Source organism: Cryptotermes secundus, unplaced genomic scaffold (genome assembly GCF_002891405.2).
Source record: "Cryptotermes secundus unplaced genomic scaffold, Csec_1.0 scaffold263, whole genome shotgun sequence".
NCBI classification, from domain to species: domain Eukaryota; kingdom Metazoa; phylum Arthropoda; class Insecta; order Blattodea; family Kalotermitidae; genus Cryptotermes; species Cryptotermes secundus.
The window spans coordinates 55,489-70,419 of record NW_019738352.1 but is presented as its reverse complement, the minus strand read 5'-3'; the positions used below and the strand labels follow the sequence as shown (position 1 = coordinate 70,419).

General features: G+C 40.7%; 1 protein-coding gene across 1 annotated transcript in view; it reads right to left on the bottom strand.

Moving 5' to 3' along the window:
* Positions 1–204: 204 nt before the first annotated feature.
* Positions 205–14,931, bottom strand: part of LOC111870752 (lachesin-like) — a gene marked incomplete at its 5' end in the record, with an annotated part of 69,709 nt that continues 54,982 nt past the window's right edge. Inside the window, 2 exons of the mRNA XM_023863270.2 lie at positions 205–3,259; positions 14,725–14,895. Coding sequence (XP_023719038.1) covers positions 3,015–3,259; positions 14,725–14,895 — 416 coding nt within the window. The remainder of the gene's footprint in view (positions 3,260–14,724; positions 14,896–14,931) is intronic.

Below are 14,931 nucleotides of genomic sequence, written 5' to 3'. Positions count from 1 at the left end.
TCGTCTTCTGGGGTGTGACTCCATGTATATATTGTGTAAACCGACGTTTCGGAGGAATGTATCGCCTCCATCTTTAGTGTAGAAGAAAAAATCCGCAGCCATCTGCTCACCTTTGTTCCTCGCTCTCGGATTTTTCTTCTACCCTGAAGATGGATGCGATATGTTCCTCTGAAACGTCGGTTTACACAATATCTACATGATGCCACATCCCAGAAGACGGAATTCTTCATAATCAAGCCGTGAAAAGCTAAAATATTATTTTTTATGTTGACTAACGCCCCTCTTCTGTAACACTGCAGATTTCTTAGGGCACGACAGGTCCAATTTCGGCTTGGATTTTACAGTACAAAATTAAGTATAATGAATATTTTGCTACTTATCCATTTCGGAGCTTCTTGCAAGTAATACTCGCGTTTAAGAATTCTATTCCTACCTTACAGAAAATACTTCGCATCCATTACGAAAACCAATCAGATAATGATATGTAGGGAAATATGAGCTATTTGTTCACAGAATCAAACAGGGCAGGTACACATACTGTGTGACTAAAACACAGAGTTTTAAAAATTAAAACTGGTGGAACATATAGTTACCACTTTAAAGGATCAAAAAGGAAATGGCGTTTTATAATAATTCTGTGACAGTTATTTAGCACTGTTAAGGGAATTCTTTCTCTGGACAGAAAAAATCTTAGACACTTCGAAGGCTGCCACTCGGGTTTCCTTCGATGCATTGCAATGCGTTTCGTGTTCACTTCTTGGAAATATGATTACTTAGCATTATTTATTTCTATACTATACCACATACAGATATCACATGCCGTATTATACCGCATAATATTCTGACAAAAATGTAAATTTGTTTTTAATGGAACAGCGTGTCAATTAAATGGTTATGAATTTATTTCGATTATACATGGTTATGTATAGTCATGTTCTATTCTTATGGAAAGAGATGAACATTTCTTAAGTTAATATGAAAATACTGAATAATAATTGTTTTTAATGTTTACTTGATTCGGAAACTTCTATCTCAAAAACAGTGTTTTTGTTGTTAAGCCTCTTTTAATTTAAACTCTTTAATTCATTGGAGCAGGGTTGAAAATACGAGAATCCTGACGATAAACTGTAAAATTAATTATAAAAATATCGCAATAAAGCAAGTTAGGATGGCTTGATGAGTAGTCTGCATGATTCAAACCATGTATAACCGTGCATTACCGTTCTCCTCGTCAGTAGTAGCGACGCGGTATATAAGAATTTTCTGTAGTAAATTCTGCATATTAATTGGAACAGTGACTGCTATAAATCAATTTTAGTTGTTTCAGTTTCAGTATTTCCCAAACTTTTCGTACGACAAAACACATTTTTTTTTGGCTTCACGTTAAGAGAGAGAAAAAAAAGACAGGAAAGATGTTATGGACATAAAAAAAAAGAAGACTGTGGATTGGCTGTCGGAAACTGGATAACAGTCGAACCATACAAATACTTAAGTGACTGACCATAGACTGGAAGGCGAGGCTTCAGTTCCAGACAAGGACAGGAATTCTTCTGTTTTGCGCCGAATCCAATCCAGGCCACTCTGACAGTATGAAATTCTCATTCAGTGGGCCGTTTCCTCGAGGGTAAAGTTGCCCGAATATGGTGATAACCACTCACACCTAGTGCCGAGGTTTAAATTCACGCAGACCTACCACCGTACCTCCTATACACTATCATGGGTTGGTGTTACGGACAGAATGAAGTCTAGTAGTGTGCCCGATTCTCACGGTGGTGGCAGCCCTGCTTCATGTTTCTCGCTTTCCGTCAAAGATTAGAGCTTCTGTCGCATACAAGGTTGCAAGGTGCCTCAGGCCTCAAGCAAAGGAAGTTTTTCCACAAATGATTTAGATGTTAAGCTCCTGAATGTAATAAGTATTAAAAATCTGGAGTCTGTGAAATATTTTATACTCCCAGTTATCATTTCGGAAGTTGTAGAAGATATATATATATATATATATTATGTGTTTTAATTTTTATAAAGGCTTAAAGTTCGTTTTACAATTATTCCAGAACTTGCCAATCACGCACCAAGTCAAGAAATTTAACATGTTTCATGGATCCCGAAGGCTAACTTCCATATTCATAATGCATCGTCCTTTAACTTATCCAAATGAAATCAGGTCAAAACCCTACACTGGAAATAGAGCGTGGTGTTCTTTTAGCTCCGCTTTAATATTACCCCTCCCCAAGTTTGGTCTATTCCCTTCAGGTTTCCCGAATAATATTTTGTATCATCTCCCACGCTCTGTCAGTCTCGGCCCCTATGGTTTGTTCACCCAACCAATATTTGGGTACAAGCAAACAAATTATGTATCTCCACATTACGAAGTTTTGTCCAGTCTCCTGCAACTTGAGCCTTTATTATAATTAACTCGAAGGAACTGATGGAATTGCCTTACGAAACCTCAGTGCTCCACGGAACACAATTTGCGAATCGCTATGTTCATCTCCGTGGAATGTATTCCTTTGACAAAATGCAAACCCGTTCTAAACTTTCATTTAAGACTTTATAAGTATATTGTCAGACTAGTTCTAACATCTGGGACATAAATCTTCTTATGTACCGCTGTGAGAACCACAGCTCCTTATAAGAATGTCGTTTGCTATATTGCGTCATGTCAGTATATCCCGCCTTAACTCAATCTGCTTCTGACATTATTTGAGCTTTCCCTCTAAATCAGAATTATCGTCGTAAATTCGGGCAGTCAGTATGTCACTCAAGCGCAGTATGTTTCTGTTTCCTGCTAAAAACTATCACAATGTTCATGCCATGCCATTGGACTATAAAAGTATTTCATAGAGGACGCTTTTTTATCGTTTCCACATACGACAGTGCATCTACAAGCATTGTCGGACTCACGTGCTGTCATTCGATATATATCGAAGTCTGCGCTTCAGAAAAACAACACACACGGTTTAAATGGGCGACATTGACGTTTCTAAAACACCTGAGCCAACATGGCGCCAAACTCTTCACAACAAATGGATGAGGACGAGGGCGCTAAACAGGCGGGACGCATAGTTCCAGCTGCTGGCTACAGATGAACCATCTTCCCCGGGTTCGCCGCCCACAACACCACCGTCTCCCGACTCCCTCAGCGGGCCCTGGTAGCCGTTGTACAGGTGCTGGCCGGGCTCACTGTCGGCCTCATTACTGGCTTCGAGGTCCAGGTCCTCTCGCTCCAGCGCGCTCTTCATGCGATTCGGTAATTCCATCTCTGTAAGCATGAAGAGTGATCGTTGATAGGTCTGTTGCCTTTGCATGCATGATTGGCTCTTTGTTTGGTTTAAATTGAGGGGTTTTGAGAACAAGGTGCCGACAAGAATATTAAGACAAGAGAGAGGAAACAACAGCAGGATGGTTACTTAATGTGGAATTTCTTACTCTGTAAGGCAAAGGTAAAGTTTTCCCTATGGTTAACTAATTAAGCACCACGCCATGAAGAGGTATGGGGCAGTGGACGCATAGATCCACATTTTCTTGACCTCGATTCTAGCTGGAGGTGAGTGGCAGTTTTAGCCCCAGAGAAGCATAGGATGTTGGGTGGACCTCAGAACCGGTCTGGATGACTTGGAGGAGAGAAAATTCTTAATCCTACCGGGACTCCAACTTGGACCCCTCGGTCGTCCAGCCTACATCCAGTCGCTATAGCGACTCCGCTACCCCTGCTCCCATTTCTTACACTGAACTTTTGTTAATAGGGTGATGGGATATATTTATGCAAAGCACTTGGGAGACCTAGAACTAGGTAAGAGGATAGTACTCGTACTAAGAGAAACAGGGAAGGAATGGAATCAAAATGGAAATAATATGGAACAGCACAGTACTCAGTGGTTGTCATAAACCTTCGTATTTCATAAAGTATGGGGAACTTCTTGAGTAACTAAGCGACTGCCAGCTCCTCAAGAAGGACTGTGAGGTACAGAATTAATTAATTAGAAACTCAGTCTTCTGTGATCAAACGTTATATATCAACGAAAGAAAAACCAATACAATTCACAGAAACAGGAAACACTCTAAAGAGTACAAAGACAAAAGTAGTTTAAAATTGCTACCTTATGGTATGTAATGCCGGATAGTAGGACAGAAGTTTTCCCACAATGCGGAAGAAATTATGCCTCCATTTTCAGGGTCGAAAATTAAGTCGAAAGTAAAAGCAGCAATTTTCTACACTTACTTGCTTGGCTTACTCTCTGACCCTGAATATGGAAGCAGTATGTTCCTCCGAAACGTCGTTAATTTCTATAAGACTACCTGGCCTCACATCCTAGAAGACAGCATTCTTGACAGCACAGCCATGAGAAACTCGAATCTCTCACAGCAGGAAATGATAACGGACTAATACAATTTACACCAATCCAAAATGAAATGTCCCTGTTAGATCATCTGGCCTCCTTTCGGACAACAAAGAAAATACAATATCTAAAAAACACTTTTATAATAATCATATGATAGAATCTGTTGTAATGATCTCATTTTCGTGTAATACGCGGACACTTCGTCTTCTCTTGTTCACCCCTGGTCTAATTCAATGTTAGAAACAGGATTTTATGTGAACATCATGACATGAAATTCACTATCGAACGTAGCAGACCCATACAATGATGTGGGCATTACTCATCAAGTTACACGGTTGGCTATACTGTGAAGATTTACCTTCCTCACCATGCGACACTAAAGAGGGTTATAGAAACGGGCCTTGTCAGCCATTGTAAAGCATCGTCCAACAACACTGATGCCTCTCAATTACGATGGATGACGAAGAGTATTATTTTACTGCTACAATCCAATGTACATATATACCAAGCGGGTGTATAACTGATCGTAGCAATTGGCTTATATCAGATGCACACGAGTGGCTCACCACGAAATTCAAGTCACTTATAACTACGCAGAAAGTTGTGTGTGTTTGTGTGTGTAGTGGAGGAGCCCATTACGGGGTAATGTTCAAGCAGTTACCGCGAACTGGAGGTCAGTTATAAGAGCCAAGATGGCAGCAGGGAGTACTGGCTTTGGAACAGGAGCCACAGTGTCTAAGTGTAAAGTAGAAATGGAGTAGACGACATTAAGAGAGATATATAGTAATTAGTTTAACGAAGGTCAAAGGAAATGCGAAGGGTAGGGCAGGAGGGGGTTTCGGATGTCAGAGATGCTCCAAGAAGAGAGACTTGAGAAGTGAAGGAGGGTGACTCAAGGAACTCCCACCCACGGCTCACATGGGAATCACGAAACTGCGCTAAGTTTACATCTTGGAATACAAAATACAATATTGAAGACGTAGCTGTAATTCAATTTCAGTTACGTTTTGCGTAAAATACCGTTTTAGAACCAAGCTCTTGTTTGCTGTTATTTCTCAGTGTAGTGTTTCATACATTTGGTACAAAATTTATTCAACTCCGAACTGTATACTGCAAATGTTTTCTCCTAATTCGTGGGCTGCAGCCTTGCATACGGTATGGCATTTGCAATTTCAGATTTGCCAACAGATGTGATTTCTTATTTCAGTCCTCTCCACGGATTAGGTTCCTGGTCAATTTAAAGACGGTTTGTCAACCTTGATATTTAAGCATCGTGGACTATTCTTCCTTCAGCAAATATATTCCTTGTTTATTTTTAGTAGCTATATCAACTGCAATGCCGATCACAGTGGCCGAGCAGTCTAAGGCATGAACTGTCTTCGCTCCCTCAAAGGCTAAGATCATGAGTTCGAATCCCACTCAAGGCAGGATATCTATATTGTGTGCGTTTATTCTGCGTTTGTGTTCTGTGTGTAGGTAGAGGCCTTGCGACGGGCTGACCCCCCGTCCAAGGAGTCCTACCGACTGTCTATAGGGTCAAGAAACTGAAAAAGCGCCTAAGGCCCAACAAAGGGCTGTAGACACATAATAATAATAATAATAATAATAATAATAATAATAATAATAATAATAATAGCTGCAATGGTTATGTAGAGACGAATTAGTCCATTTAAACGTTAGATTTCTGAATTACATTATGAAATCCATGGGGGGCACGCGGAAGCGTAGTTTGTTGAAGCACTATGCTACAATTCGGAAGGTTGCTGGTTCGATGGTTCGAGTCCCGATGAGGTGGATTTTTCAATTGACCTAATTCTTCCAGCAGCACTATGGCCTCTGGCAGCCTCTGACAGAAATGAGTACCAGAAATCTTCCTGGGGGATAAAGGGCGGCCGGGGCGTAAGGCTGACAAAATTACCGCCATCTGTGAGCCAATTGTCTAGGTAATGTGGAACCCTCAACATCTCACAACTCTATGGGCCTCCATGGCCTGTTACAGGGATAGCTTTACCTTTTATGAACTCAACTATTTATATATTGCCGAAATCAGTCTACTTTAGTATGCAGGGATGTGATTACTTTAATTATGCTTTATCAGCTGTGAAGGCTACAGTGTCTCGAAATAAGCCCATTTCACAAGTCAGACGTTAGTGTGTTATATCAACTGCACCGGCTACTCTCATTCTGGGTTCCAGCCTCACGGTCGAAATGCAGAATGTGCTGCCAGATGTGACTTAGCCTCTCGACTATTTTGCCGGTAAGCAGCATCTGCTTTCTGGTGTGCGAACCGGCTGAGAAATAAAACACTGAATAGGGCTCTACTTCAGACTTTAGGCTTTCAGGGCGAATCTGTATTCTCTGCAACCTGCCGTTTTACGGAATTGTGGTATAGAGCAGCTGTTCACACGACAATTTACGTAATGACAAAAATAAAGCAGACAAGAATATCTGTTAATTTGCTGCAATTATGCTAAACCACTATATTTGTATATTTCGATCTTGATAGATCTTCATAAGGTGGGTTCAAAATTAATTTAACTGAAATCCATTTTAACGTGAACTTGCAATTCACTGACTCTAATATTGATTAAATACACAACAGGATACAAGAAACAATTAAAGTCAATGAATCTGTACTTATTTATGTTTAGCCACATGTTAATGATTTGTCAAGATGGAAACATGTAACGGTACAATATAAACACAATAAATTAATACTGGCACGTTCATCTGTTTTATTTTTGTTGTTAATAAGTTGTTGTGTAGACGGTCACTGTACACCGCAATTCTTGGTACGAATCTATTTTGCTGGATGTCACGTGCATTGGTTGCGCATAGCTCATATCAACCTACTTCATATGTTCCTCAGAACAACACATGTGTAAGCAAACCACTTTCACAGTTTCAGGAGTGCCTGCTTTCTGATCTTTGTTTTAACTGCTTAATAAAAGCTGACAGTGGCAGTTTTTTATGTGTGGGTATCCCCAAAAATCATCTTCTAAAAATTTTCGTTAAATTTAGAACAGACTTCAAAATGTAAGTTTACGTTAAGCTTTATCACACACGTTTAAATATCATCCATACTTTTCCTTACATTACGTGAAATTAAAATAAAATTTAATAATCACAATTCTCAAAAATAATCCTGGAACATTACATTACGTAACATCTCGATTGAAACAACCTTTGAATACATTTTCGATTGTTCACATGGTCAATTTTTGTATAACTCCATACCTTACTGCCTAAATTTTCGAACACATCAGAGTGCCCCCCACGTAGAAAGGAGGACGGGCTTCTTCTCAACTGGGTCTGAAGGAGCCAATTTCAAACATCGAACAATTCGTGAATGCAATGCACTGATCTGTTCTTAATTTCCTTGACGGCTCATTTTCAACTTTAAATATTAGATGCTTAGTATTTCAGGGTGGCTTAATGGATTATGAAACGCAAATGGTGTGTAATAAGTTAAGATCTACTTTAAGACAAATTTACATCATCATTCGTAACCATTTTCATCCAATGATCTATAATCTTCGCAGGTTTGCATAGTCCCTCCAGATAAATGATGAGATATTCATTGAAATAGACCTACATCACGATGGCTTCCTTCCATTTCCTTCGCACTTCATTATACATAATCATTCTTTCACCTGACATTCATGAATTACTCAATTCGTTTTATTTACTTACATTTATTATTGTGGCTCCCACTTGGAGCACAGGGCATTCGTCAAACGCTTCGTTTCACTTCAGTTTCTTAACCTTTTACAGTCGGTAAGACTCCTTGCACGAGTGATGAGCCCATCGAAAGACCGCTAAATACGAACACAGAATAAAACCAGGCAAACATTCATGCCTTGAATGTGATTCCAACCCACGATCCTAGTGTTCGAGCGGGCGAAGACATTTCATGCATCAGACCGTGAGGCCACTGTGATCGGCAGGCAATTCATTGGGTGCTGTTAAACGATTCCAGAGAATTATATGCCCAAATGCTTTTTTCTTCAGGTATTATCTGAGTTTCGAGAATACAAAGCTACCTCTTACGGCCCCCATACACACACAGTTTGGCCTCAAGTTCGGCCTGCACAGTCGAAGACTGAAAGGCAAAACTGACATGTGAGGTGCGGCCGGCCAATCGTTTGGACTGTTGGCCTGTCGGAAACCCGTCAGTCCGTCAGTTCTGCCTGCAGGACCTTAGCACGTGACGTGTGTGACTCAACTTTATAGGCTGGAAGACCGTAATTGTGTCATGAAGCCTGCCGCTTTATCTGCGCGTGTATGGGGAGGAAAGGGAGGGGGTAAACTGTCACAGTTTTGCGTGTAAGGTCGATCGGAAGGCCAAACTGTGTGCGTATGGGGGGACTTAGAGTGCTATATTAAGAGTAATAATTCAAGGTGCGAGGTACCAGCAGGAGTAGAGAAAGCTATAAGAAACCTTTTCCATTTAAATCCACTTCCCAAATTTGCCGAAACTAGCTAGAAGGTTCTGACAAAATATGGCAGACTAAAAACGAAACCGAAGTTCTGAAGACAACGGTGTCAAACTTTGCTAGCGACCCCAGTTGGTAATAACGAACTAAGGATCTCCTCAAAATCCCCGTCGATTCCAACGGAAACCAATTTCATTTTATAGCAGGAGGTATTCTCAAGTACTTTGAAAAAGTTTCGTCTTCAACACACACACAAGAGCAATTTCGTTGAACAGTTGGTGGTCCCTATTTCTTTTTCGTTAGTACCATACGTTTCAGCTAAAAATAAGTAAATGCACGTTGCAATTTTCGTAGGTATCAAAATAGTGCAATATATGATACATTCCAGTGATTAGTGCTTCCATCCCACCTGTGTTTCAATTACGCACACTCAGGTTTTAATTCTGTGTGGGCTTCGTGCCACTGTAGAACGGGAGCAGTTCGATTGCTTTGTTTGCTTTATTTTGTATTTGTTCTAGTGCTCGCTTTTCTCCCTCTTGTTTTAGTGTTGGATACTTTTTGAATGTTCAGTGGTACCAACATGCTGGAAAATTACGAGAAATATCATAGGGATAAATATCTGTGAGGAATGCACAACTATCATTATGACAAAATTTTATACTAAATTAATAATGATAATAATAATTGTATGAAATTTTGTGATACGTCTATGACAATGATTTCACCATTGTCATTCAACAGGTAAAACGTGTGGTGATGACTAACGTATCTATTGGAAGCACCACTGACGTTAAACTTTTCGTTATAGAGAACAAATTTAATTTGTTTTATAAAGGGCCCATGCTTTCAAAAAGGAGAGGGCACCATAGGATATGTAACTAACTATACGGTACATATTTACTTATTTACTTACTTACTTACTTACATACTTATGGAGCTGAGCCTTTCTTGAGGAGAAGCCAAATCTGCAGCTACTCAAGAATTTCCCAACATCTTATGGAACCCGAAAGCTCATTACCGTGTTCACAAGAGACCTCCACTGGTCCCTATCCTGAACCAGAACAATCCAATCTAATCCCGCCCAAGTAGTTTCAAATGCCTCCGGTAGATGGGGAAGTATCGGGTACCACTGCCAGCCTCGCTGGCTGAACGGGGCTGATAGCGAGCGTCAGTATCGGAGGGGTACGGCGACTGGTAGAATATCAAAGGGGGACGTACAATAGACTATTAGTCGCGGTGCATGGGGAACCCACTCCCTCCAATAATAATAATAATAATCCCATCCTCTCTCAGATCCATTTTAATATTGTCCACCCACCTACGCCTTGGTCTTCCCAATGGTCTCTTTCCTTCTGACTTTCCCACCAATATCCTATATGCATTCCTCTTCTCCATTCGTGCTGCATGCCCTGCCTATCTCATTCTCCTTAACTTCATCATTCTAATTATAATACGGTACATATACAAATATATTATGTATATTTATATGTATGATGCAGGGAAACCTACTCTGTACTAGCTAGAGGGACAAGAGTTAACTGACGAAATTATTGGGCATGCCTTTACCTTTCGGGTTCTTCATCAAGTATAAACATCATCTTGTTCCATTCTCTTCTACCAGTATTGCTTCTATCCTCAGTAACATTTTCCCCCATTTTTTATTGCTAGTGGGGTGGCACTAAGGCCCTTGTACTGCGGCCACTTCTGAACTATTGTACTAGCCCCAGATGATAGGTGAAGGTGATTGTGGAGCAATTGGTGGAATGAAGAATGGCAGGGGAAACCGAAGTACTCGGAGAAAACCTGCCCCAGCGCCACTTTGTCCACCACAAATCCCACTTGACCAGACCCTGGATCGAACTCGGGCCTCCGCAGTGTGAAGCCAGCGACTAACCGCTGGAGCTATGGCGCGGCCCTAATTATTTTTCCCCATTTATCAACTTACAAATTACTTGAAGACCAGTTCTTGAAATGCAGGCTGATTTTAAACATTATTCAATGAAGGCATCGTAGGACAGTGGTACCCAATTCTTTGTTATGCCCAACATAACTTCCGCATAGACTGGGCATGCTTATCAGCTCTGAGCTTCAAAAAGTGAAGGAGGTTATACAGCTCTATATTCCAGTAAATTGCTTGTAGTAACCAAGCGTTAAGGCTAAAAAATGGTAAAGCTGCCCCTGTGCCGTGGAGACCCATAGGGTTGTGAGACGTCGAGGTTGCAACATTTTCTAGACAATCGGCTGACAGATGACGGTCAGGTTGTCAGCCTTATGCGCCGGCCGCCCTTTACCTCCAAGAATATTCCTGGTACCCATTTCTGTCAGAGGCTTAGTCGAACCCCGGGCCATATGCAGCTGGAAGGATTAGGTAAACTGAAAAATCCAATGACCTCATTGGAAATCGAACCAGAGGCCTTCCGGCTTGTAACATAGTGCCTCAATCAACTACGCTACCGTATGCTCCAATCGTTAGGTTAGTCTGGGCAATTTCTCTCTCAATCCCTTGTTCAAAAATTTTGTTGCACTGAGTAACTAATATTTCTTTTGAGGCATCTGAGTTTAAAGTTTCACCACTAACTTGTTTATTATTATCAGATTATTCTGCGGCCTGTTCTGGTTTTGGTATATAAAATTCGTGATCAAGGATTGAATACCTTGCAGAATATCCATTTAAGTTTACAGTCCTGTGCTTTATGTGCAGAAATATACATGACTTTTCGGTTGCTTTACTGCTGTGTATCAACTGTCGACGAACACACAATAAAGTGATTGTGAATTATGAATCCGGAGAGAAGTAAGGGAAACCATTCGTGACTTGCTTGAAGTTACTGCTGTGGAAATTATCTACAAGGCCTTAGGAAATCCATGGTAAACCTCGATCAAGAAGCCGGAATTCGGCTAAGCTTCGAGCTGAATATCACTCGAGTTAGATGCGTACCACATGCAATGTGCAGATAAAGGTAGAAATCCATACACAGACACAAACACTATTAACGTTACAGTGAACTTGAGGTGTCAGGTGGCACTGAACTCAACCCAAGCTATGCGTTCCGGGAGTTTGACCCTATAAATGCAATTCATGGGAGCAGTGTACATCTGCCTGAATTGGATTCCATGACAGAATGGTCCTATTCCCACAAGCATGAATATCTATAGATCGGAGAAGAATTGAAATGTATGCTTCAGAAGATAAATTTTCCAGATGAATTATCTTTACTTTAACGTTCTTGCTTGCTTTTAACTTTCATTCGTCGGAGATACGAATCTACTACTCTCATAGCTAATATACTCTTATATAGCTTTAAATTCTGCGTTGACACAATTAAGTTAGCCTCATACCACAACACTGCGCAGGCGCATGAATAATCTAACCTTATTTCCTTACATATGAACCGCAACAAGAAAGGATTTACATTAAGGTACCTAAGTTTGTCACAATTTTCTCTCTACGATTAATTGCTTTTAAGAAATAACAAATTGTCTTAGAGTACGAGGTTTTTACAGATTCAAATGAAGCTAACGTTCACCAAAAACTTTTAGCGTGGGGCTGTGAGAGCCTGAAATCCCCAAAGTTATTGTTGTACTCCACTATCAAATCTGATCGAAATAAAATGCGTACATTAGGAAATAAAAATGTGGAATGAAAAGCCTCCCAAAATTAACGGTTCCTAATTAGGGCTGGCCGTAACCAACAGGAACTGTAAACGATAGACCCGTCCTCTCGTCAAATAGGGCTCCCCACATCAACAAATTAGCAACGGTCTGACAGCAACAAAAATCTGGTCTTGCGTCTTGGACCGACTGGCCGCCGATTGTAACATAACTTTGACTTTGACAGTGAGAAGATCTTAAAGCTCCAGGGCCGTCAGACAGTAAAACATGGTCATGAGTCCCGTGAGACTAGGAACCAACCATCAGTGTGCTGGCGACGGCCAATAGCATTCATCAGTCAGTCAGTGTGAGCCAGTGTGAGTGACAGGGATAGCCAGTGAGGGAACACTCATGGCTCGGAAGTCGACGAGCAACAGGACAGGGGTCGTTGAACACGGAAACAGGAAATGTGCATTGTTGGAGCAGGTGCCAGACAGCGACTACTAAAGACAAACTGAGAAGAACTAGTTGTAGCGAGAAGTCGAGTACGATAATTAGCGATAGCCTTATAATTGTAGTTAGGACCTGTAAGATTTAAATAAATCCAGTTACCAATCCAAACCTCATAAATCGTGACGTAGTCGATTACTATTATAATTTACAAGAACCATTGAAACATAATATAAATATTTTAGATAGACTTGAAAAGATTCTGACGATGGTGTATACTGTACTTCTTTTGGCTTATTTTGGACTTCACCCATCGTCTGGTATGTAAAAGACAAAAAGACAAAAAAAAAAACCATGACTGGATTGAGACTAGCTCTTTCTAAGGGGCCCAACTGAGTAGGTTTATCCTTCCCTATCCACCTGAAGACGGAGACATATCCAGTCTCCGAAACGTCGTGGTTTCTTGTCTTTTTGTCGTTTACATACCAGACGATGGGTGAAGTCCAAAATAAGCCAAAAGAAGTATAAATATTTTAGTGAATTTTATGGTCACAAGAACGTGGTATTATAAATTTGGAACAGGAATTTATTAAATATTTTTACGGAAATACTTTCAAATTCGAGCCAGCGGAAGAAGAAAAATATCTTCAGAGCCTTCCAGTAATATTCCAAGAAACCTTCTCTGAAATGAGCTTTCAGTCTAAAGGCAAACTATGTCACTTCCCTATATTCACCCTACTTTTATCCGATTGAAATGAAATTTATAAAATGGGGAGAAATTTTGTTTATCGACATATCTCTTTCCAACTGTTCAAATAATGCCCAACATTACCTCCGAAACTCTACACAAATAAATATAATTTGCGATAAATTTTTGTTGGTAAAAAGTAAAAAAGTAAAGCTATCCGTGTAAGAGGCCAGGAAGGCCCATAGGGTTGTGAGACGCTGAGGGTCCCACATTATCTAGACAATCGGCTCAAAGATGGCGGTAAAGTTGTCAGCCTTACGTGCAGGCCGAGCTTTACTCATGACCTCATCGGTATTTGAACCCGCGACCTTCCGACTTGTAGCATAGTGCCTTAAGCACTACGCTACCGTGTGCCCCTTTTTTACAATCATTATTCTTCCTGATACTTCACAATTTAGATTTTGTTAAACAAGTCCGCAATAATATTCATTATTTTAAAATACAGAAAAAGTGTAATCATTTAAACTTTGCGCGAAGAGAATATTGCAGGCTATGAAATACCTCAGTCGGCCTTCCGCGTAGAGAATCGAATTTGGGATCTCCAGAATTTTCGATTTCTTCCTTAGCTTAATGTTTTCCCCTTAAAGAATGACCTATCATATTCTACGTTTTACTGATGAAGGACGGACGTTTTGCGAACACCGCCGTTTAACATTCAGGCGATGTCCCTATTTAAATAAATATCTTTTGCGAGGAATTTTCCTTTTCATTATGAAGTAGCAATATCGCGACCGCCTCTGTTGTCTAGTGGTCAGAGTTCCTAGCCACAGGTCCAGAGGTCCGGGATCGATTTCCGGCGCTACCATATTTTCTGAGAAGTAGTGGGTCTTGAACGGGGTCCACTCAGCCTCATGAGCATAACCGAGGAGTTATTTCAAGGAAATAGCGGCTCTGGTCTAGAAAACCGAGATTAACGGCCGTGGGAATCCTCTGCGCTGACCACGCGACACCCACTATCCTCTAAAGTTGGCAATGACTTCGCCGACAAGCGGCGGTCGCTCGGTCGGTATAGTTTGCCTGCTGACTAAAACCACGGAGTTTGTAGTAGTGATATCGTAACCCATACGGGAGCAATCGAAATCTAATATTTTCGTGTCCACAAACACACACACACACAAAATCATTAGTGGTGTAAGATGCTCTGAATAGAAGAACTCACCGTACAGCCGGATGTTGCCTTCTGCGTCGCCGATAGAATTTTTCGAAATACATTTATAGCCTCCAAAATCGGATTTGCGGAAGTTTCTAACGGTGAGACGCATTTGTACACTGTAGTAAGAACTGTTGATTTCTGTCATGTTGTACTTCTCATTGGCGATTATCATCTCACCTGCAACAAGGACATTAGAGGATACAGTAAACTTTA